At 40.5% G+C, this 24520-nt stretch overlaps 1 protein-coding gene across 7 annotated transcripts in view; it reads right to left on the bottom strand.

The window, feature by feature from the left end:
- Nucleotides 1–24520, bottom strand: part of NT5C2 (5'-nucleotidase, cytosolic II) — a 64970-nt gene that overhangs the window by 25265 nt on the left and 15185 nt on the right. For 5 of the 7 annotated variants that reach the window (XM_072129304.1, XM_072129300.1, XM_072129301.1 and 2 more), the window contains exons 2-5: nt 14742–14863; nt 8113–8186; nt 1619–1736; nt 221–316 (exon numbers count right to left, since the gene is read on the bottom strand). In XM_072129304.1, the coding sequence (XP_071985405.1) occupies nt 221–316; nt 1619–1736; nt 8113–8186; nt 14742–14842 (389 nt within the window). In that variant the 5' untranslated portion in view covers nt 14843–14863. Of the gene's footprint in view, nt 1–220; nt 317–1618; nt 1737–8112; nt 8187–12775; nt 12960–14741; nt 14864–19985; nt 20104–24520 lie in introns of those variants that run through there. The other 2 variants (XM_072129302.1, XM_072129305.1) reach the window with 2 other exon arrangements.

Genomic DNA, 24520 nt, shown 5'->3' with positions numbered 1-24520 from the left:
CCTCAAGTCCAATAGAGGCACCTACCACCCGATCTACCTTAATAGGTAGATACGTGGTGGTAGGTTTCCTTTAACACCTACATTCACCCTAGACTGACTCACATGATTATTCTCTGCTTAAAAACTCTTAGAAACAGACAATTCATTCTAAACAATGAAGTAATATGATCGCAAGTAGGATGAACCATTGCAGTATATCATCTAGTATGGTTGTACTCACCCTCTCATGAAATTGAAGCCATGAGCACAAACAAGAATATTGCCATAGGCGTCCACTTTCAGAAGATTTCCATATGTAGTATCAAACACCAAACCCCTGGGGAGACAGAGAATATTTTCCATATAATTAGACTCCAAACACATTGACAAGATATACAATGTCAGCTGTAAGAGAAGGTTTCTCTATGTATGTGAATGTATAGACAATAAGGTAAAAACAATTAAACTATTCATCCCATTATGGAATAACCCCCGTGTTAGATGAAGTGATGGGCTTGGAGGGCTTTTGGAGATGGGAGGATAGGGGTATACATGGTCTACTACAGCTGTATGAGGGCGGTACTTTAAAAAGTTTTGAACAACTGCAAGAGGAATTTCATCTTACACATGATTGTTTTTATCAATACTTGCAATTAAGACATGCCCTGGAAGTACAGAACAGGGCTGCAGCCCTAACCTTGGTTACCATTGACTTAATAGAAGACCTTACAATTGCAGACAGCACCAAAGGATATATATCTAGGATATATAACACGCTTCTAGACTCCCAACAAGAGAAATACACCCTGACAGCCCGTGCTAAGTGGGAAGAAGACTTAGGGCCGTTAATGGACGAACAATGGTCAGATGTGTTATCCGCTGTCCCCTCATTATCACTTTGTGAGGCTCACCGGTTATCCCAATTATATTTAATACATAGAGTTTATCTCACTCCCCATTGGCTATACAGAGTTGGCTGGATTCTCCGGGTCTCACATCTGCACATTTGAGACGTAGTCCTTTCTACGCCTTTATGTAATACTTATAACTGTATGTTAAAACTTTGTATAACTATATAAGGTACAATTCTATAATGACTTATCCATTGTACACCCATGTAACACCACCAAAATTCTGTTGTACTCATTGTAAAATGCTTTGTTGTCCGATAGGTTTAGGTTTAAGGGGTAGAGGGGAGGGAGTTTGTCTATGAAAAGGGGGGGAGGGAATAGGGGATTGTTTGTATACATGTAAAACTTAAAAATCAATAAATAATATTTGATAAAAAAAAAAAAAAAAAAATTGGGCGATACAAGAAGAAATCCCTCACCATAGTCACAGGACACATTCAACTCTGATCTTCCTCACTGTTTACATGGCACAGAATACAGGGATAAGGTACAGTATAATAAGGGTGCAAGGCTGATGGAAAAATATGGTGCACACAGGGCTGTGCTACAAGTAAAACTTGAAAAACACAACAGGAAAAATATTGCGGTTGAGAATATTTGTCGTTTATGGCTGTGGGTTCAAAAAATTGATGCATTTTTGCATGGAGGAGGACTTCTTTTGGGATGGCTAGAGAGATTGATATGATATACATATGGATAAGATAAGGATATAGATAGCAGAACCTCACCTGGTCGGAAATGTAGGGTCATATACAAAGCTCAACAGCTCCTGTGGATAACCAATAGACACGAGTCGTTCAACAGTAAGGTCAAAGCCAAGAGATTCATACTCCGGAGACTTATATACTGCAAAAATAGAAAAGACAGGTATAAGATATATACGATTATGACCAGACTATGTATACCCTAAATGTAGAATAGAATGTATAATGCAAAAAAGTACAAACAATGACGACCCATCCCTGAGGATCCAGGGGGGACAAACTCCAGCCCATGCACACTCCGGTTTGGAGGTTGTTTTATATAGGAATAAGCTTGTCGTCAGCAAATGTCCTTCTCTGACTAATAAAATAAAGTCTGTACCATATCAAGAAATAGAAAATGTATGTAACATGTGGTACAGAGGAGCCGGTTATACAACACTACAGATCTCATCATCCTAAGCTCCTATTAGTCAAACCTGTAAAGTAGATTTACTCAACAGACATACAACTTGCAACACTGTGTATGAACATGTGATTTCTGGAGTAATAAAAATAGTTGACACAATAAATTAGGGGAAAGAGAGAGTTAATGACTTCCTACTACAGTCTCGGCTTAGGCAGTGTAGTATTCTGGGTGAGACAATATGCTGGACATTAGTCAAGAAGCTGAAGTAGCTCCATCCAGACACCCTGTGTAATAAGTCAGAAGTGGAGCACTTGATGAATTGCTGTGTATTGGCCGTGAACCACGCGCTGTCACTTAACAAGACGTGAAGTCACGCAAGGTTTGTCGGGTGGATTCACGTGCCGTCTGCTGTTGTGAAACCACTCAGCATACTTCGCTCAGACTTAACCTAGTTATATGCTGGATGGGATCTGGCGGCCGTCCACTAAACACAGAGGTGTATTATTTTTAGTTGGCCTCCTCTTTTATAGAGTCAAATACTTCAGCTGCTGCCACAGCACAGGATGTTCTCTGCGCTGGAAAACAGGAACAGTCCAGAGTAAAAAATAATAAAAAGTAGTCACGGCCACAATGATGGGGATAATAGGCACAGAAACCGAGTCAGGACAAGATGATGCAAACAAAACCAGTCACATGAACCTGTCCCATAGTGTCCCAGTCCTTAGCTTGCACATAGATGTCCCTCCTCATCCTGAAACATCATTATTTTTGGCTTTTAAAATTACGCAAATGAGCCTGGAGCCCCTCAGGGTCATTTGCATAATTTTTAAAGCCCCTTTGTCTTAAAAACAAGAGCATAAGAATAAGCTAAAAGAACACCAGATTCTGCCAGAGGGGGTACACACCAGTATGTCAGTGTGTTTGGTTTACAATGATAGATGCCCTTTAAGTCCTGACAGATTGCATTGACCTGGGGGCATCCAGGATCCTTGTGTTTGCTCCAAAAAGTTTTACACAGCAATAATTGTCTGCGCTATTCTTAAAATTAACAAGGTGTCACGTGAACCCCTCCCCCCCCAATCAGATTCAAACAACTATTGTTCAGCAGATATAACTTGTATATGACAAATAAACCATGTACAGGAAGATTATAGGACACCCATCACTTTAAGGCCAAAACAAGTTACCATATATACTTGAGTATAAGCCTAGTTTTTCAGCACAAAAAAATGTGCTGAAAAAACACAAACTCGGCTTATACTCGAGTAAAAAAAATTATATGTTTTACCAGGTTTTTGTGCTAAAATTAGGGGCCTCGGCTTATACTCGAGTATATATAATAAAAATGTTAATTTCCATTTGTATATCCCAGTGCTAGCACCTATACAGGTCATAGATGTGGTATCTACATAAGAGAACAGGGTCCCCCTACCCCAGTGGTCCCCAATCACCGGGCTGTGGAACAAGACTGGACCAGGCAGCAGTATCTGGTTGTGGGTCTTTCCCTGTAGTATTCCTCTGTGTGCAGCTCTGAAGCGCTCCATTTCGGGCCACCAGCAGAACAATTAAACATTAAGCCCCTTCTTCACTGGGGTTTGTCTACACTGGAATTCACACCCAGACGACTTTTGTTACATGCATTTAACATTGCCGATGATCCACTTTGAAGCGTTGTTACTTGGACCTGAAGAAGGGCAGCACGGTGGCTTAGTGGGTAGCACTACAGCGCTGGGGCCCTGGGTTCAAGCCCCATCCAGGTCAACATATGCAAAGAGTTTGTATGTTCTCTCTGTGTTTGTGTGGGTTTCCTCCGGTTTCCTCCCAAACTCCAAAACATACTGGTAGGCTGATTAGATTGCGAGCCCCACCAGGGACAGGGACTGATTTGGCAAACTCTGTGCAGCGCTGCATAATCTGCAGGCGTTATATAAATAAAAAAATTATTATTTTTTAAGGGATCGGTGCTTTCCCGAAATGCATTGTCCACCACCTTTTACTTCAATAGAAGACATCATTGAATAGCGCATCTGTTGTACCTGGCCTTTTTACCCTAAAAATTCTTCACAGCTCTGAAGCTGGCAGACGCTATGTGATGACATCATCGCAAATATTAGCTACTGAGCCGCACCAAGCGCCAGAAGAGGAGGAAAGGGTAGATTTTTCACAGCAAAAAAAAAGAAAGGAGGATTTTTGCAAGGCTGCTGCAGGAAAGAAGGGATTAAAAAGGGAAACCTCTCCAGGAAATTAGGCATTATATGACATGGGGACTAGTCAGGGGGATATTATACTTTGTGGGCACACAAGATGTTGGTATTTTCGGTATGGGGTATATGAACTTACATTTTCAGCAACCCATTTCCATTCCCTGCAAATACACTTTGTGTGCAGCTGATTCCCGGTCACAAAAGGGTTGAGGGACACTGCCCTAACCCATAGTAGCAGTGTCTTTCCCTTTAATAGGAATATATATTTTTTAAAAATGCATAGGCTCTGAGAGAAATAGGAATTCAGCAATCTAACAGCTAGACCCTTCTCTGAAGTAGAAAGTCAAGATATCCCCATCTAAATCCAGTAATGGCAAAGTCATTCAGTTGAGATTGCTGTAATGAGTATGGCTCCCTAGGCACAGACAGGACCACCCTCACCAGGAGGGTTCACAAATTTTTGGTTAGCTGGAAACCTTCTAAAACCCCCAGAGCTGTGGAGCAGGCAGGTCATATAGTGAGGGCATTTGGACACCATTCTGAGTTTTCCTTTTATACAGTCTTGTAGCAAAATAAAAAAAATTAGAGAACAAAATTTGACTTGTAAAGCCAAAATTTACTGTACAGCAAAAAGAAACGAAAATGAAAACTTTGAAGGAAATCTACCATCAAAATCCATCACAATAAACCAGGGACACTTAATCATAGATCCAGGCACCATGACTGTGGTAATCTTCTGATATTTCTTATTCATGGCCTCCGTACTTCTAAAATAAACTGTAACAATTATGCTAATGAGCCTGAGGGCCTACCTAGCCCCTCTGTGATCTGACTTTACAGGCTGTTACACAGTATCACCCTCCACCCTGCTTACTCATCACTTCCTTCTGTAATGTCAGTGCTGATCAAGCAGGGGGGGGGGGGGGGGGAGGGGGAAAGTGAGAAAGTGTAACAGTCTGTAAAGCCAAATCAGAGGGGTTAGAGTAGGTAGCCCTTCTGACTCATTAGTATAATTATAAAAGTTGATTTTAAAAGGAGGGATTCCATGGATAACAAATATAAGAAGATTACCTCAGTCAAGGTGCCTGGATCTATGAGTAAGTGTTCATGGTTTATCATGCTGGATTTTCAAGGGGTTTTCCCACACAGCAAAGTTAGGTCCTATCCATGGGATCAGTGCCGAGACCTCCACAGACCGCGAGAACAAGGGTTCCATCGGACCACTCGCCGCTCCTCAGACTATGGAGCAGATGGGCGTGTTCTTATGGAACGACGAGGGGTCAGTCAGATCGGCAAGGGTCTCAGCACTGAGACCCCCACTGATCAGCAAGTTAGGCTCTATCCGATGGATAGGGCCTAACTTTGCTTCGTGGGAAAACCACTTTGAGTAGCCTTTTAAATGTCATTGAATCCTACACAATATAGCAGACTTAATTGAATTCTTCATGTCTTTCAAAGCAATGTCATCTCTGTTAAATCCTGTTCTTCTTCTTCAATGAACAGAGAATTTATAAAAATTAAAAAAAAAAAAAAAAAATCAATAAAACCACAAAGACTCTTCTTTCACGAAGACCGCAGCTGTTAATTTCCAAATGGACACCGGATGGAAAAGAAAGGTAATCCTAGACGTAACTAATAGATTTCATTCAGCCTCAAGTCAAGGAACAAGAAGAACATCCTGGATTAAAATTCCGAGAATTTATACGGTACATGTTTTTACTAAACTTACTTATTCTGCATCTGATTCTATCTCTTCTCAGTTATCCATATGCACACTGAAGAGCTCTGGGGTGCAAGAGACTCCCTCTTCCCAATCCCAACTCACACATGGAGGCATCCAGACGCGCCATTCAACGGGAGAGTCGTAGATTGCTGAGCACAGCACTTGGGTATCTCCAATTCACTGTTTATGAGCAAGATGTGCTCAGCAATTTCTGACACTCTGATAGTATGTGTCCTGCCAATTTATTCAAATAGGAACACCTGGATTGGTGGGGGTCCCAGCAATTGTAACCCTACCAATTAGTTTGCTATCCCCCCTACTCTGTGTATAGGAGACAATAATACTCAGTTTAAGCTTAGTTCATTTGTAATGCAGTCCCGAAGTGGTAAGAAATCTTTTCATGTATCCCATCAGCTAGTGCCATTTCTTTCCAAAAATAATTCTGCAAAAATGAAGGCAGATAAGGTGATAGGGTCCTCCCAGCTGCTGAAAATGAACATTTTTGTACCTGTTCAGCAACTTCATTTAAAGTACCGTATTTTTGCAAAACACGTGAACAGTAGATGAAAAGTGTTCACAAAAGGCTGCTGTGACCCCCGGCTAACCCAAAACCAATAACACTGGCTGCGTCAATAAAAGATAAAGAAACTGCTGGTTATCAAAAATCCCTATTCAGTGGGATTAAATAGAAGGATCTCTAAAAACACTGCAGAAACAAAGGTCATGGCAGCGCCTTAGCTGTTGATGGTCACGAGTGCGGGCGACCCTGTTTACTAGTAAACACACCTGATTGACAGCTCGTTTTCAGGCTTGAGACTCTAATGTTTCCATAAGCGGCCATTCAATACCCCCTGCTGAAATGCAACCACTGTACTATCCCTCTAATGTACTGAATGCTGGGGAGGCAGGGACCAGGACAAGATTAAGTGGATCCCAGTAACTTCATCCACAAGTATCAAAATAGAGTCATCCGGAGCTTGTCGCCTGCCGAGAAGAGGAATGTCCTCAGTGACTCTATGGAAAACATAGACAAGCTGTAGGGGGATTTGCTGATTATGACTTCACTTACCCTATATTCCTATTCAAAGCCTACCCAGGCATCTCTTAACTAAAGGGTTTCTGTTGATGTCCATGACCTATCCTTACATTATAGAATAAATCAATATTATAAGTGCTCTACTACCTATACCATTTCATGATTTTTTTAAACATTTTTAATTTACATCATTCCTCATGCGATATAAACTGTATTTTTCAGACTAACCCTACTATAAGTCGCACCATAAAAAGGAAAAATATATTTAGACACCAATTAAAAATTCACAGAAGCACATCACTGCTACATCCATTCACTCACGCACAGAGTCCTGCTACATCCATTCACTCACACACGCAGCCCTGCTACATCCATTCACTCACACACACACACGCAGCCCTGCTACATCCATTCACTCACACACCCAGCCCTGCTACATCCATTCACTCACACACCCAGCCCTGCTACATCCATTCACTCACACACGCAGCCCTGCTACATCCATTCACTCACACACACAGCCCTGCTACATCCATTTACTCACATACACACAGCCCTGCTACATCCATTTACTCACACACACACAGCCCTGCTACATCCATTTACTCACACACACACACAGCCCTGCTACATCCATTTACTCACAAACACAATATTCTCTATTGGGTAAGGAAGTGTGGATTCAGGGGTTATTATTTGTAATGGAATATATGTGCAATTTCATCTGGGATGATCCAGAGATGATCATTCTAGAGAACTTTGCCTAATCATATTTTCAGATTGGCCAACACAAAGTACAACATTCCCCAACAGTGTCCACTGAAGGAGAAACACGTATACACACCCTCTCCCACCACTGACAACAGATGAATGCTGTGTACACAATCTTATCAAACCCCCACATATATCCAATCAGATCTAAGTGGAATTCATGTAAACCATCAAGGATAATAAGCCCGGGTTCAGTTTTGTGATGTGCACTTCTCCAGCATATGACGTTCCCTCGAACAAGATTTCCCAGGCTTAGCCGACCTAAATAATTATCTATAAAAGCAGTTCTAAGAAACAGTGACAACACTGCGCGAGTAAAGAGAAAAGTTATAAATAGCAGGTTTGTAAGTAAGGTTGGAGAATTCTTTCCATGCTCACCAGCAAGTGTATAATCCATATCAAATCCAAAGCACTTGATCTTTTCCATGGCGAGACTTCTGTTCACAAAGACCCTGAAGGACAAGAAAAGAAAATTACACATGAGATTGGGGGCAGCAATATGACCTTAAAGAAAGCCTGCAGAGGCAACTGGCTGAGCAGATATTATTACCTTCAGAGGTCACATTTACCTAGAGATACCCCAGGACCGGGACACGGACCTTGTTACAAACCCAACCCTTAAGGGGATCGTCAGCTATTGCAAAAGTTGGATCCTGGAATATCTAACACAAGGGTAGCGCAACATTAACACACACTGATAGCTCAACATTAAAGGTCATCTACCACCAGGATAAAGGACTGTATGCAAATTAGACTGAGGGGCTCCAGGCTCCATAGGTGTTAAAGCAGCCTGGAGCCCCTCAGGTTCATTTGCATACAGTACTTCATCCTGGTGGTGTCCTTTAAAGGAACACTCCTGTCAAAGCTAATTCATTGAATAATACATGGTACAGGGTCTGAAGGGAGGAGCAGGACTCCTTTTCATTGTATTCCTAGAACCTGGAGTCCTGCTCCTCCCTTCAGGCTTTGCTCAAGGTACAAATCAATGAACCCTATAAAACATCGGCTAACACAACGTCAATGCAACATGTGAACACAGCCTTAATCAGTGTGTTAAGAATGCAAATTATAGTACATCTCTGAATACAAGAGAGGACACAACTATGTTCCATGGGTTCATGATTAACTAAAACTCATTACCTCTCCTAATAACCTTCATAATTACATTTTCAGATTCCGGAGACCTCGGACAGAATAAATGCAATCCGATTTCAATCCCATGTACCTCTACCACATTCTTTCAAAGTAGATCAACATTTTGGTGGTGCCCCTTTCTAATGATATATTACCAATTTCACAAGAATATGAAGGCTTTTAACAATTACATTTAATTCATCCGGCCAACACAAAGTCCAACATTCCCCAACAGTGTCCATTGAAGGAGAAACATGTTGCATGTTAATAAAAAATAAAGTACCGGTGAGAAGATACCGTATATACTCGAGTATAAGCAAACCCGAATATAAGCCAAAGCGTCTAAATTTTGGCACAAAAACTGGGAAAACCTATTGACTCGAGTATAAGCCTAGGGTGGGAAATGCATTGGCCACAGCCTGTATATAGCTAGTCAGCCCCCTTCCCCCCTAGTATATAAGCCATCCAGCCACTGCCCCCAGTATGCAGCCAGCCAGCATTCCCCTGCCCCTGTACATAGCCAGCCCCCTGCCCCTGTACATAGCCAGCCCCCTGCCCCTGTACATAGCCAGCCCCCTGCCCCTGTACATAGCCAGCCCCCTGCCCCTGTACATAGCCAGCCCCCTGCCCCTGTACATAGCCAGCCCCCTGCCCCTTTAAAAAAAAGGCAAAACACTGCAAGAATTTGTCATTATAATCGCGACTATGCAACGTCCGTGCCATGTGGTCGTGGATGAGTTATAGAGGAAAATGGCTGCCGGCGGATCAAAGGACAACAATCTTATATCTAAGGGACCATATGATTACAATTATGGAAAATGATCTTCACACAGGCCGAGAGGCGGTGCCATCAGCTCTTGGCATAGTTTTGCGCATCCGGAGATGCACAAGGAGAACCTAGACCGCGCATATGCAAGTCTTTGCCCGGAGCTGGCTGTATCAGCTGTTGTGATTCTCATTATACAGTGCGGCCATACAAGACTATGCCGGGAGCCGGCTGACAGCAATGGCTCTGAGCTAGGGGAGGGAACATTTTTATAACATATATATGATATTAAATGTCCAAGTCAGAAGAGAAAATATTATTTTAATTCATCTCTAGAACAGGATACGTTTATCATCAAGTTAGAAGATGACCCAGGGGGACACATCTTTCCATGAGTTGCAGCCATTGGATTTGTAATAGATATCAGCAGGACGCTTGGCACACGCTCTAAATAGGTGCTGGGTGATGCAAGAACGTCACTGCCCTTCATTTTAATCCAAGCCAAACACTGCAAGCATTTGCTAATGGGGGATGATAAGGGTGACAAGGCACTTTTAGAAGAAATGTTACATTGCAAGTGTATCTGATCCAAATATAACACACCAGATGGACGGTATTGAAAAAGAAAAGAAAAAAAGGTCTTAAATTATAAACCTGTCACAAGGAATAGTCTCTCTGATGTCCAGCAGTGTTGTAAAGCAGAATAGAATAATACTTGATTATTTTTTTTCTTTAACTGTTTATTCAGATGGCGTTTTTGAGGTCTCTATGCCATCAGCCCCATTGATTTCTACGGGTATGCTCACATGTCAGTCATTTTTCACGGATGTGCAGACACGGAGAAAAAAATTGATGTATTTTTTTTTCTCACATCGGACAACGGACCTCCATAGAAGTCAATGGATCGGCAATAAAGAAAAAAATAAATTATCTGTATGTTGTCATTTTTCTTCTTAAATGTTTCTAGGCAACCAACTAGTTCTAATCTACTGCAAAAAGTAGATTAGCAACTCATCAGTTTTCATATGAAGAAAAACTGCCTGTATTTGCATGTTTTGGATACCTATGCCCCTAACTCATATCAGATGATACATCATGGACCTCAGTGCTGGGGGGAAGGATTATTTTGCTGAACATTTAATCACAAATAGACTCAATGCTCAATATTATACATAAATGACATCTCAGATGTCCAAATTCCCCCAGGTAACTAGAACCCTGTAGGACTGACCCTTAGAACAAACTGATCTTCCAAAATGTAATCCCATAAACATGATCTCATGATTTGCTCAAGTTGCCAGAGAACGTATTTTACGTTTCAACCCGACCTAAACAGGGATTACTCTAAATCTCCCGGCCTTGCAAATATTACTCAGATTTGTACCCATTATGTTGCAGCTGTCATCGTGACCCATCTGATCTGACAGCACCACATTCCTTACCATTACTCAAGCTACAGTAATGCTACCGTGTAACTCCATGACCCACGGTAAGCATCTGCATGTATCGCAAAAATGCTGACATCATCAGCCACATTCCAGCCCATGGTAATATACACACGAGCCATTTAGTTTTATGGGATGATTACTAGAAGATGGAAACACCCTGGTAATTGGTTTCCTTGTATATTTCAGTTTTACTGGTTCTTACTAAAGAACCCGTCAGTCTAGTTTAGTGCATGTATGTGGGTCTTTCAGTTCATCGGTCTTTTGTGAGATCTCTTCGCTGCACTGCTGCACAGCCCCCCCCCTGATATAGCGACTTTTGTTTGAATCCTACAGAAGTTATTCAGGGGAGGGGCTTTGCAGCAGTGCAGTGATGCGATCTCACACAACAATTCTTCAAAGAGCTTCGAATCCAGCTACAATCCTGGATCATAAATGCATTAATCACAGTCCGGTCGCTAACACACACAAAATTATGACTACACAGATCTCAAGGAAGAATACGTAACTACAGTCAAAACCGCTGACAGATTCCCTTTAACTACTTTCCTCATTTACCAAAGAAGTGTATCCCACAATATAGATGTAACGCCTTCTTTCTTCCCATATTAGACATCCTTGAACAATCCTGACAAAAACAAATCACTGGTTTCAGATTTTACAAGTAAGCTAAAAATATCGCAAAGAAATTTCAAACTTGACATCCAATTGGATACTGCGAAAGGGCAAGGACGCAAGCGGTCCTCAGACACATCATCATTATAGGACAAGGTTCTCAAGTTACTGCTTGACCGACTTTCAGAATTTCGGAAGAACATAAGAAACGCCATGGTTAGCGGCTCAATATACTAACTTTTAATTAGGATAGGACCAGTTAGAGGGGTCATCCATAATGCATAGTTGTTAGAATAATCTCTTAACCACAAGAAGATCTCAACAATCAACTCAGCTGAATTTTTCGGGGGGGAAAAATTTCTCGCACCGGCCAAGTGATGACAATCCTGAACATAGAACTCCTTTCCAATTATACTTGAACAGAGGATCATAATCTATTAAATCTACTCAAACCGAAAAGATGTTTTCGACATTAAAACACCACCTTTTAAAACAAATTCTATTTTTCTTTTGCCCACTTTAGTAATGAATTATCTGGGATACCCATCAGTGACTCTGGGTTATTTCTATGAGCAAAGCTGCAAATTTGGCCTCAGACCAACAAAGTCCCTCAAGCAAAATGTAAGAGCCAAACTAGGACAAGTATCAAACAATTTTGCCAAACAGCATTTCATTTCAGCCTTTTATTAGAAACTAGAATAGCAGCTTGTGTGGAACAACTTGTCGTGAAGAAAATTTCCACATACTCAGGATGAGATCTGTCATAAGAAGCTGTGAAGAAAGTCACTGGTTCCTATTCCACAACGCTCTGATGAAGCCTTCGAAGACCACAAACCTCCCTACGTAACGTATAGGAAAAGGACAGATACAAACTCCAGCAACGACAGAGAAAAGCAAAAATGAAACAGCATCAATAACCATGAAAAGGTGACCAAAAGGAGCGCTGGAGCCATCCCTCCCACCAGGTTCCTCTTAAGAAATGTCATAGGATCCAGAGTCAAACATCTGATCTATGTAGAAACAGAATTCACATACTATAAGAGACATTAATAAACATAAATAAAAGGATAGGACATGATACCTATGAGCCGCATGATCCTTACAGTCCACATACACGGAAGGCGGCTGGTAGAGCTCCATATTGGGCGATACACAAGTTCTCAGAGGGATAATCTACTGATATCCTTTCTTATCCAGACCGATGGCACTCAAAGAAGGAGGACGTGGTGACATCAAATCAAAAATGGACAAATCCCTTCGTTGTCTTCTTCCATATTGTGACGGCTCCTAATCCAGTGGCTGACAGAATAACTTTTACAACTATGCCCAATATGAGGGTGGAACACTTCAGTCTCCAACTATTAATACGTCACTATTACTCACACTTCCATAACGTGTTTGTTTTGTTGATTATGTCACTCCTAACGCAAAACAAGATTTTTTTTTTACCTAGTAACATAAGGGCGCAAGAATCTTCAAGACCATAAACAATATGGCTGTAAACAACTATAACCACTTATGAGAAGAGATATACACAGTATATGAGCCCCGACCCCAAAAACAGGATTATTGTAGCCCGCATACATGATCCTATTCACTCTAATAGGATTTATGGAGAATTGTTAGAGTTATAACTTTAGGCAGTTTTACTGATTTTGTGTATTAAAATTATTACAATGAATAATATGAACTTCTGTTTATGCCATATCCAGGTGGGAAATTCCAGCTTAGGTGAATACAGACTTTAGTATAACTATGTACATGAAAACATGTTTATTCAAGCATCAAATGTGTAAAACCACATCTGTACCAGGGTGATAGGTAACACAAGCCCAGGGAGAAATCTATTCTGAAGTTTGTGTAGCCACCACTCCGCTATCTCAGGATTGCTCAAGAGAAAGAGAAACTGTATAAAAGACAAAAACAGAAAGTTCCTGTCTATAACCATGGAGTAAATCCCCATAAGCCAGTGGGAAGCACCTTAGATAAGTTATTGGAAATCACCTATTTAGTGACTATAGTGACTATAGCTGCTTTTCCAGAGCCATAAGTATAAGTATAATACAAGCACAGAATAAAATGTAGACAGTCATATATGTAAAGTAATGTAATATTTTTAGAGTTTTGTGTTTAAAGGGGTTTTCCCCACAAAACAAGTTAGGCCCTATTCGCAGGCTATAGCCTAACTTGCTGATCAGTGAGTGTCTGAGTGACTAGACCCCCCACAGATCACGTGAACAGGAGGTCCGATGTACCCCCCTAGGACCCCTTATTGCTCACCAAGATGAGCAGAGCAGCCGCTCATGCATGGCTGGGCTGCCCGATCATTTCTATGGAGCTAACGAAGATTGCAAAATACGCTCATTTCGGGAAGTAATGATGGGTCTGACCGGGGTACATCACCACTGAGACCCCCACCGATCAGCAAGTTAGGCCCTAACCGGTTTATAGGGCCTAACTATAGGGCCTCCCTATAAAGCTTAAAGGGGAAAACCCCTTTAAGCTTTATAGGGGTTGGGTACGAATAACAAAGTTTAAAAAGGTAAGTACAATCCCCTAAAATGTCATCCTTATTGCACTTACTTTGCTAAACTTTCCCTTTCTGCCCATGCCAAGGAAATCTATATGCCCTCTAGGCACGGGCATGTGAGTGGTGTTCAAGAAGGGGACATACATTTAAATATGAGAGTACCCCCAGACAGCAGGACACAAAGTCAGTAACACATGGGATGTCATAGGAAGGCCCAAAAGTGACTGTGGGTGGGTCAAGTGACCTGTGATCTACAATCATTTAAGAGGATTGTACTTACTCTGGTAATCTTTATTAAATTTGTGCCCACCCCTTTAAACTCCTTTGAGTTTTAGCAGATTTCTAGAAAGCTATGAGAATAATACATATTCTTTTGAATTGGATCTAGTGGCATCATCAGAACAGACTATGAACTTCCTTTACCTGATAAATATTTCTGGCTGAATAGTGGTAGATAAACAAAAAGAAAAAAAAAATGTTAAAAATAATTAAATGTCACAAAGCTCCCCCTATTCACCTGTGATAAGCTTCCCTCCGATACTTCTTTAAGGCATGACCGTCCATGTTGGCAGGAAGATCTGCCGCATTCTGCAAACGATCGCTCCATGATGTGGTCATCTTTAAACCGGATCCACGGCACTGTATGAGAAAACACAATAAATATTTGGTAAACAAAAAAAAAAAAAAACCTTAAAAGGGCATCTACCACCAGGATGAAGGATTGTATGCAAATGAACCTGAGGGGCTCCAGGGTCCATAGGTGTTAATGGAGATTGTATGCAAATGAGCCGGATGGGCTACAGTCTTTCGTTCTGGTGGTAGATAAACTACACTGGAGATCAAAATTAGAGACCACCAAACAATTTCCTAAATGTGTAGAAATATGTGAAGATTATAGCATGAGTTAAAGAGAAGTATTTTAGGTTTATTTCATAAATTGTACATGTCATAAAGCGCAGAATAAAAATGTAAATGAGATAATTTTAAAAGAACACTGATCAAGATAGAGACTGATGGAGAACACTGTCAGATATCTGCAAGTTATTGGTGTTGATCTGGCACCTGCTGCTAATTTCCTTTATCATCTCACAAACCCTATGTAACTAGAAGCCTAACGTTCCAGTTTTGTCCAACTAATCAAAAATGCTGTGCCGTTCCAAAGTGACTCAAACCCTCCGGGAGTAGGTTGTCCTGATGAAGGCTGTGTAAGCTTTTCAGACATAGCAAGAAAAGTTGGTTTTCCAAAGCTGTGATTTCTAGAATATTGCATCTTTACAACATAACAAACTCATTTCAAGTCTCCCAAGAAGGCTGGTCTCCCTCAAAAGAGGACAGAATAATACGGAGAATCTCCATGGGTAATCTTTTCACCAATGCAGCTGGAATTGCTCGCCAATTCCGCACTGCAAAGGGTAGTAATCTGTCTTGTCAGTGTCACAATGTTGAGGAGCATTTGGACTGAAAGTCCCCTCTGTAGTGACCAAACCTCTCATTAGCACCAGTCAAAAGGCTATATTCACCATTGCCGAGGGGCATATTGTGTAGACAGAGGAGAAGTGGTCTACAGTTCAATTTACTGATAAAAGCAAGTTCAATTTATATAGATCTGATAGGAAACATTATGTTTGTTAACAATTAGGGAAAAGACTGAACCCAAAGTGTGTAAAGAAGTCAGTATAAGTTGGTGGAGGAAGTGCCATGGTTTGAGGAATGTTTTCTGCAGAAATTTTGGACCTCTCATGCAGCTATACGGCAGAGAGAATTCAGAACTTTATTCAACAAAACAGGTAAAGCAACTCCTTGAAACAGAAAACCATTGCAACAATGAAAAGGCCAGTCCAGAGTCCTAATCTAAACCTCTGGAAAATCCTTGGTGACAAAGTTATGGACAAAAAACCCACAACCCATATTCAAAGAACTATGGAAGAAAATGGAAGAAGAGAGGAGCAGAATCTCACCAAAGCAGCGTGAGAGACCAGTGATGTCCTGTGGCCGCTAAAGCCATGTTAAAAAAAGCCTCCCTATTGATTGGCGACTTTTACTTTTAACCTTTCTCTGTGTTACCGTCATTGCTGTTCTCTAATTATGATCGTCACATTTTTGCACAATACATGTTTCATGTTGATATAGTTTGGTAATTTAGTAAAGCACTGTTCTATCGGCATGACGTACCCCTTACAAAAATCCTTCAAATGTACACCAATGTAGATTTCTAGAAAAGTCAAGTGATCATACATTGTTCTCTCATTTTGATTTCCAGGGTTTTCATTTATAATCATCATCTGGACAAATGGAGATCTCGAACTCTAGATATTTAACCCCTCAGACCCTACTCGTGGAGAAGCAAACCTGTCATACCTGTGACGATCCTATAAAAAAGGCTCAGAAAGTAATAGTATTGCACAACCAACATATGTAGTCCTACAGCAGTCGTAAAAGTACACGTCTCTACTCACATCTAGAAACATATCTTCAGCCAACAAACGTATTGGCAGCCATTCTACTTGGCACATATCACTGCTATACTCAGGAAAGACGTACTGAGTCAAACCATCCATCATTACACAGAACAACCATAAAATAATGCGTTGTAATAATATTTGGAGAGGTGACTTAGCAATTTGACTGAATGTTTTCCCACGAGCAAGAGTGCTCGGGTCCAAGAGGTGGCCAAAAATACAGATGGGACCAAGATCACTTTTACAGTCATAAAGAAAGTCCTTCATGCAAAGTCTTGGAATTTTATAGTCAATGCTGCAATTTGCAAAGCATCTCCTATAGGTTCTGCAGGTTTACGCTTAAATTGAATTTGTATGTAAGTCGGAACTGTATATTTTATAATTGTAGCTCCAGACACATTTTTTGGTCTCTGTGACAATTGGATTTTAAAAATGTTGGATTGTCATAACAACCAGGATTAACAATAAAGCTGTTATAGCTGATCATTGTAGTCTAAGGCTAAAGTACAGTAAATTGCCAACATCCAGAGGTCCGTTTGTAACTAGGGGTCGTCTAAGTCAGGTGTTCTTAAGTAGGGGTCCGCCTGTATCTGTCTCTGCTACTGTAGAGAAGTGGTTTATTTAATGACAAAAAGGAAATGGAATATGATTAATAAGTGAAAACTTTAACACATCAGATCCCATTCTTGGCCATAAACACTTAAAAGGGACTCAGTCACCAGATTTTACTCCATTAAGCTATCAGCACCATCAAGTGGGGTAAGTGCTCTCTAAATTCCCTCTCCTATGTGAAATCTCACCCTTTTACCTATACAAATCTCCTTCAAAGTCATATGCAAATGAGCTGAGAATACAACACCAAAAGCATGTTTCTAGGTACCATAAAACTGGAAGCAAGACTTCTCCTGAAGCCTGTAAACTTGACTCATCTCAAGCAAAATATGACTTTTCCCTGTCATTTCACTTGGAGACTTTTTTTTAACATGAAAGAGAGAATTCTAGAAAGGACATTTCATACCTGACCTGCGATGGTTGGATATATATATATATTTATTATAACACTCTCTCAGCTGACCAGTACTGGAGGATCCAGAGAAGCATTATTATTGCTTCTTTGCATCTTCCTTCCTTAAACATCAAGAAAAACAAGAGCTTTTGCAAACTTTAACAATTGCCCCAGATCCTGCAATCCTTCTTTATGGAAATGTAGAAACGTCTGTCTTCTTTCAATAACACTATAAACCTAGGTCTGCAACACGTGACTTGGGAGCCACACATGACTACTGACCCTTATCATGTGGCTACCATAGAAACTATCAGTCATGGACATAAGCACCAGTAAGTGTAATACAATACCCACCATTTACAGGGATAGCATCCTATTAATACTGTATATTGAGGTCAACAAAACAGCAAATTAACAAACCCATATAAATGGGGGGTGACATGAAAGTTTGAGCTAAAAGTGACCCCTATATCATATCCCCAGAGCAGTGAAAATCTATATAACACTCTCCCCTAACAGGTACTGGAGGACCCAATGCAGAAAACTGCGCTCCACTTCTTGTATGACACAGCCTCATGACAAGAGGGATTTGTAACACCCAGGGGGACATTTATCTTAGTTTTCTTTTGTCTGGTGCTTATTTGCACCTCTATATGTATTTTTCCCATATCAGTTGTTTTTTTCTTTTGGTATTACAGTAAATCATATTCCTTTTTTGGGGGGACTTTTTGTCAAATGTCGCAGAAATGTCTCAAGCTACTGCAAAATGTTACAAAGCCGTCTCTGGAATGCAAGGGCAAAGAAATCAAAACACAAGTCAGATGTGAGACACTAAGCAATCATTCTGCACCCCTACATAAAATGACAATGCTACATACAGTCCAGGCTCAGTACACAAACCTTGACATAATGTGTAGCCCGGCCAAGGAAATTCACATAAGAAATGTTATCATACAAGAGATTCAGCAGCAGCACTGCCGAAGGTTTCTGAATATACAGTCAGGCATAGAATCATCAGTCCAACTCCAAAAAATAGGCTTTTAGAAATCTATTAGTAACTTTTTGAACAACCGAAAAAATAGCCCTGGAAGTGATGCTTGACCTTGTTTGCGGTGAAAGACGCCATTAGTGAGCTGGAGCGGTTTTGCTACTTTTTGTGCGCCTTTTTAACAGATTTTCACCAAAATTGAGACATTATGATTTGTAAAGCACTGTGGTATTTCATGGCGCTATATAAATAAAGATTATTATTATTATTTTCATATGTCAAACACCTGGAAACTAATGACAAATCAGGCAAAACACTAAAAAAAAAAAAAAAACAAACATGGCGAACTTTGTAAAAAAAAAAAAAAAAAAAAAAGAAAGAAAGGAAAAAAAAAAGTTTGATAAACTCTACCCCCCGCCCTCCAAGTTGTCAATTTAATTAATAGAGTAAAGCACAACGGCTGAGGACTAAGAAAAGTGGTTTCAGAATTATTTAATGGGAAGAGGTCAGAAGTGATGAAAGATTCTCCTTCAAGAAGTTATTACAGGTCTAAATTCTATAGTGTATATATATATATATATATTTTTTATTTTAAACTCTTGTTCCTTTGTTAATCCTCCTAGAAATGTATTGTAAACGGTCAACTAGGTGTTACAAACCTGATTGCCTGATACGGATAGCAATAAATCGGACAATGTCAGGCTGTTTAGGACACAATGGATACTAATTCAAATTCAATTTCTATAGATTTCTAATAAGAATAACGGAGGAACTACACACCATAGAGTTACATACTGCAGAAATACAGGTATATACAAGAATATTCACTTGCCCAAAGAGCTGCCAACCTCTATATGATAAAGAGGCATACGTGAATTAAAGTGGGCATATTACTAGTCTTAGCCAATATGCAGCACAGGATAAAAAACTAACTTACAAAAAAAACAAGTAAAGAACTGAATTGTACAATAATCTGTACAAATATTTGACTACAATGTGACACTTGTACTAATGTCTTCATGCAAATTCAATAAAATAATCATTTATTATTATATCATTTCAAAAAATGTAACATAGCAATAATAAAAAGTAACACGAGTTACCATGTTTACCCGCAGGTCCGGAGAGAAGGGAAGGAAACGGCACATAAATAACACTGACATTTCCTAGCAGACTGGGCAAGGAGTCAATGAGAACAGCCTCAGGTTTTGTAATCTGAAGCTTCTTCCTTCATTGACAATCTAGTTTTTCTATGAGCCTTAATAAATGGATGTACTAGAGAGTATCCACAGCTTACTGTACACTCACTGAATAGCTGCGTCTCATCATCTTGATGGTCCGACTGGCAGTGTTGTTGTTGTTGGGAGAGTTGCGGCTCTTTATGAAAAATAAAGGGCACCTGTCATTGCCCGGCTGGCACCCGGGCTGCAAATGAGCCGTTTAAATTAGAAGCTGGCAGGGAGACCCGCGGGCACTTAAAATAGAAGCATTGGTAACCGTATCAATATTCCATTAAAAATAGAAGTGGTGTTAATAGCTTGGACCCTGACATAGGAAAAAAAAATTAACCACCCATTGTTTGAGTGGCTTTCCATTGCCTGAATGCTCAAGGTGTCAACCAGCATATTGACCATACAAAAGCTGCAGACAGCATTAGGCATTGTCCCTTGTGAGCTGCCTAATCATACCTTTGTATAACTAAAGTTATAATCCAGGCTTGCAGCTTCTTGAAGGGCTCTGGACAGGTCTTTCAGCCTGAAGAGCTTTCTGCATCAGGATACTGCATCAGGATGTTTGGATACTTACAGCAGTTACTCAGAGCAGTGCAGAGAGGAGGGGCTGCGGAAAGCTCTGCCCAGAACACATGTAGGAGCTGCAAATCTGGATTAAAAACAGTTTACTTTCCACAGATCTGCTGCTACTTACTACACATAAAAACGTGCGGTAACACAGATCTCCAGGGAATATACAAAACACTGTCTGCAGTTTTGTATTGTCAAAAAAGATGATGTATTTCCTTTAAGATAGAGACACCTAAAAGAGGATCTGACAGCTCTCCTGACATAGTAATGACATTAATGCAAGTCTTCTAACAGTTTTGCGCATACTAAGGTGCAAACAGTGTTAGGTTTAAGCCCTAGACCACACTTTTTTATGTATAGAATAAGCTCAATACACTTTTTAGAAAACAAGAGAGAAAATTTCAAACTTTTTCAAGTTAGAAGTGAAAGAATAAGAAACAATTCAGAAAACAAAAAATGCATGGACATGATAGATAGGTAATATAAAGTCAAATTCAATGCAACATCTACTGTAGTGATCAACATAAGGAGCAACCAAGTGCTGAAGGTTACCCAGCCATGATAATAATGCAGTGATTTACTGCACTCAGAGCATTCTAGTTATTCATACACATAGAACATTCTAAGGCCGAGTTACATTCAAGGCCGCTCTAAAGACAAACATATCCTACATAAATCATTGGGGGATTAGACTACATTAGGAAGTGCCACCACCACTGACTACTTAGCATAGAGTCCTTGTACCCCATGCCTGACAGCTGCACATCACATCCACTGCCAATGATGAGTCCTGCCTGTATATTTCTGCCCTAACATAAACTTAGAGATCGCAAACAACCGGGAAAAAACCAATTACTTGAAACAAATTACTTGCAAACTCTTCCACGTGGGTGTACCGTAATAGAGGTTTTCCAGTTGTGGGCCAGGGCCAAAAACTAAACAATTTCCATCTACCTGTGGCTTGCAATAGAGTTCTACAAACTCATCCACCCAGCCTCAGGCCTCGGTGTGATTTTCTTGGGTTACTGAAACAGATACAAAGGCCCTCAGGTAGGGTATGAAATGTCCTTTATTATATTCTCTTTATGTGAAATCTCTCCCGTTAACCTATATTAAAAAAATGTATATAAAAATGAGCAGAGAAGAGTCCCGTATTTCCTGAGACGAGTCACATTTAGAGGCTGCAGGGGGAGAGTCCTTTTAGACATCGCCATCTTGGGCTCTATAGTAGCTGGAACCGTGTTTTAGTAGCAAAATAGGAATCTTCTCTGCTCATTTGCATAACTGCTTTGGGAGAGATTTTCATATGTAAATGGGTGAGATTTCACAAAAAAGAGGGAATTCTAGAAAGGACATTTCATACCCGACCTAATGGGGTAAATGTTGCTGACAGGTTCCCTTTAATAAGGCATATGAAGAAACTAAAGCACTGTTAACCTTAAGCTTCTTTGTGCAGGATGAAAGGGGGTGGGGGGCATAATGCCATGTCCTATCAACAGGTGACTGTCCACTGTAACACCAATCACATTGTACCACATTATGTCAAATTGTGCCACCAAGAAGAACTGCTCAACAACGTAAATTGCATCCGAAAACCAGCCCAGCAGCAGGGCTGACATTTACTATGGAGATTTATCCGCAGCCAAATTAATTACGCCCGGGCATAACACAATAGAAGGCACGATGTAAATCAATAATCTTTTACTGAACTTCTTAGTCTCTATGCCAACACAGATGATTTGCAGCGTTCTTTCCAGACTTGAACATTTTTTTTTAGGATTAACTATTTGGTTATAGTTTGTTCACATTATCTACTGGAATAAAACTATAAAGGGATTGCAAAAAAAGGCACTGCATGAGATCTTATGTCGCTATACAGAGATCTCAGAAAACCCACTGATTATTTAAAGGGCATCTACCACCAGGATGAAAGACTGTATGCAAATGAGCCTGAGGGGCTCCAGTAACACCCATGGAGCCTGGAGCCCCTCAGGCTCATTTACATACTGTCTTTCATCCTGGTGGTAGATGTCCTTTAGATCTTTCTATTGATATACAAATCAACCTTTAAGTGCACAAAAGGTGGAGCCTGATTAGCTACTGCAATCCACAAGTGCTCCGACCTGTTAGGTAAATCTGGCAACTAGTAAAAACCAGTTATTAAAGATTGTCACCATCTTTTACACCAATAACTATTAGCCCCCTCAAGTAAGCTATAAAATGTCCTTCCTATAATTCCCTCTTTTATGTGAAATCTCACACATTTACCTATATATAAAAAAAAAAGAATATCCCCCAAAGTCCAGTTTAAAATAGCAGAGAAGAGTCATATTTTACCCGAGATGAGTCAAGTTTAGAAGCTGCTGAATCACGTCAGACAACCATACCTACTGTTCTACAATGCCTAGACACATGTTCTATGCCTGTCGTCATATTAAAGATGAAAATCTCATCTTTCAGAAGGCATCAGGCTTGTAGTTCTGTGAGCTATGGAAACTGAAATATAGATAGTCAAAAGACATAGTTGGAAAAGCAGGATGCAGATAAAGATCGAGTTCCCATCTACCGTATGTCTTTAACGGTCTGTATATCAGGTTCTGTAACTCAAAGCCTCAGGTTCTGTAACCAAAAGCCTGATCCTATCTGTTATATGACACCGATATAGCATATTTCTAGCTGACATAAAAGAAGGGGACATCTGAAGTGACTCTCCTCCTGCAACCTCTAAATTTGACTCATCTCAGTCAAAATATGACTCTTCTCTGCTTCTCAGTCAAGTCTGACTTTGGAGGAATCTAAATAGACGAAAGTTCACATAAAAGAGGGATTTCTATAAAGGACTTTTCATACCCTACCAGAGAGCGGCTGGTAGTTTAGTAGGGTAAAATCTAGTGGCAGTTTCCCTTTAAAGCAGAATGTTAGATCTATGGTTTATTTATGGTTTATGTATCAGTACAGGGACATCTCATGAAGTGAAAAGCACAATCCCCATGCAGATCAATTCTCAAGCTTGAAATGCAGTCTTTTCCATAGAGCTCCCTGTAAATTCCCATCAGTACAGATCGACACTGGACTGGCTCCAGTCTTCTAAGCGCGTTCTGCTTAAGCCTCTGGAAATGACTTTAGGTTGTGGCAGGAGATTTGTGTAAGGTTTAAGAGCTTTTGTGTTACTCTGTATCCACAGACCGCAGATCTGTTTACCGCTGTGGCTGGAAGTAAATTCCTCTAAATGTCCATCATGATGAGCGTCCTGTAATCACTTCTATAGCTTCTCAATATGCTACTATGCTAACGCATTGCTCTCTAAATGTGAGGATGACACGTAAAACGCGTCTGGCATTACATTTGGAACTTCGAAAAAGCTTTTTTAAAAATTGGACAACTTCTTTAGTAGCATAGATGATGGTTATAGTTAAGCATGCAGCCAATACAACTACTGAGTTTCCCAAAATAAGCACAGGCGTACACATGAGCCTTTAGCATGGACACTACAGGGCCTAACTTGCTGATCGGAGGGGGTCTTACTGGAGAGAACCCCACAGATCACAAGAACGGGGGGTTTGAGGTACCTCTGTTAGACCCCTTGTCAGTCCCTGAGATGCGCAGCCTGCTCCTCCCTACAGGCCCTGCACCATGTATTATTCACTGAATTAGCTTTGACTGGAATGGTCCTTTAAATTAGAGATTTCCTCCAGCACATAGAAAGCAGTGAAGACTGTGGGGAAGATCTGCAAGTAGCTCCATCTTTTGCATGCAAAATCTCTTCCGCTTAAAGCAAACTTTCCACTTTCAAATTGTACTTCTAAGCATCACATACCGAGAACCAGCTCGGGGTGAGCTGGAGCATATCTTCGTTATTTCCATAAACTGCTGTATTGCTTTTAAACACTTTTTTAATCTTTATATTCAAAGCAGAATACAGTGGCAAGCGCTCGGCGCACCATGTGCACAATTGTACGTGCGCCTGAATAGGAAGTGCCGGATCTTAACCCCTTACCGACATGTGACGTAATAGTGCGTCACATGTCGGGTCCCGGTACA

This window comes from Engystomops pustulosus, chromosome 11 (genome assembly GCF_040894005.1).
Source record: "Engystomops pustulosus chromosome 11, aEngPut4.maternal, whole genome shotgun sequence".
Lineage (NCBI taxonomy): Eukaryota > Metazoa > Chordata > Amphibia > Anura > Leptodactylidae > Engystomops > Engystomops pustulosus.
Note: the sequence above shows the minus strand (reverse complement) of the source record. Positions and strands in the feature narration are given on the sequence as shown.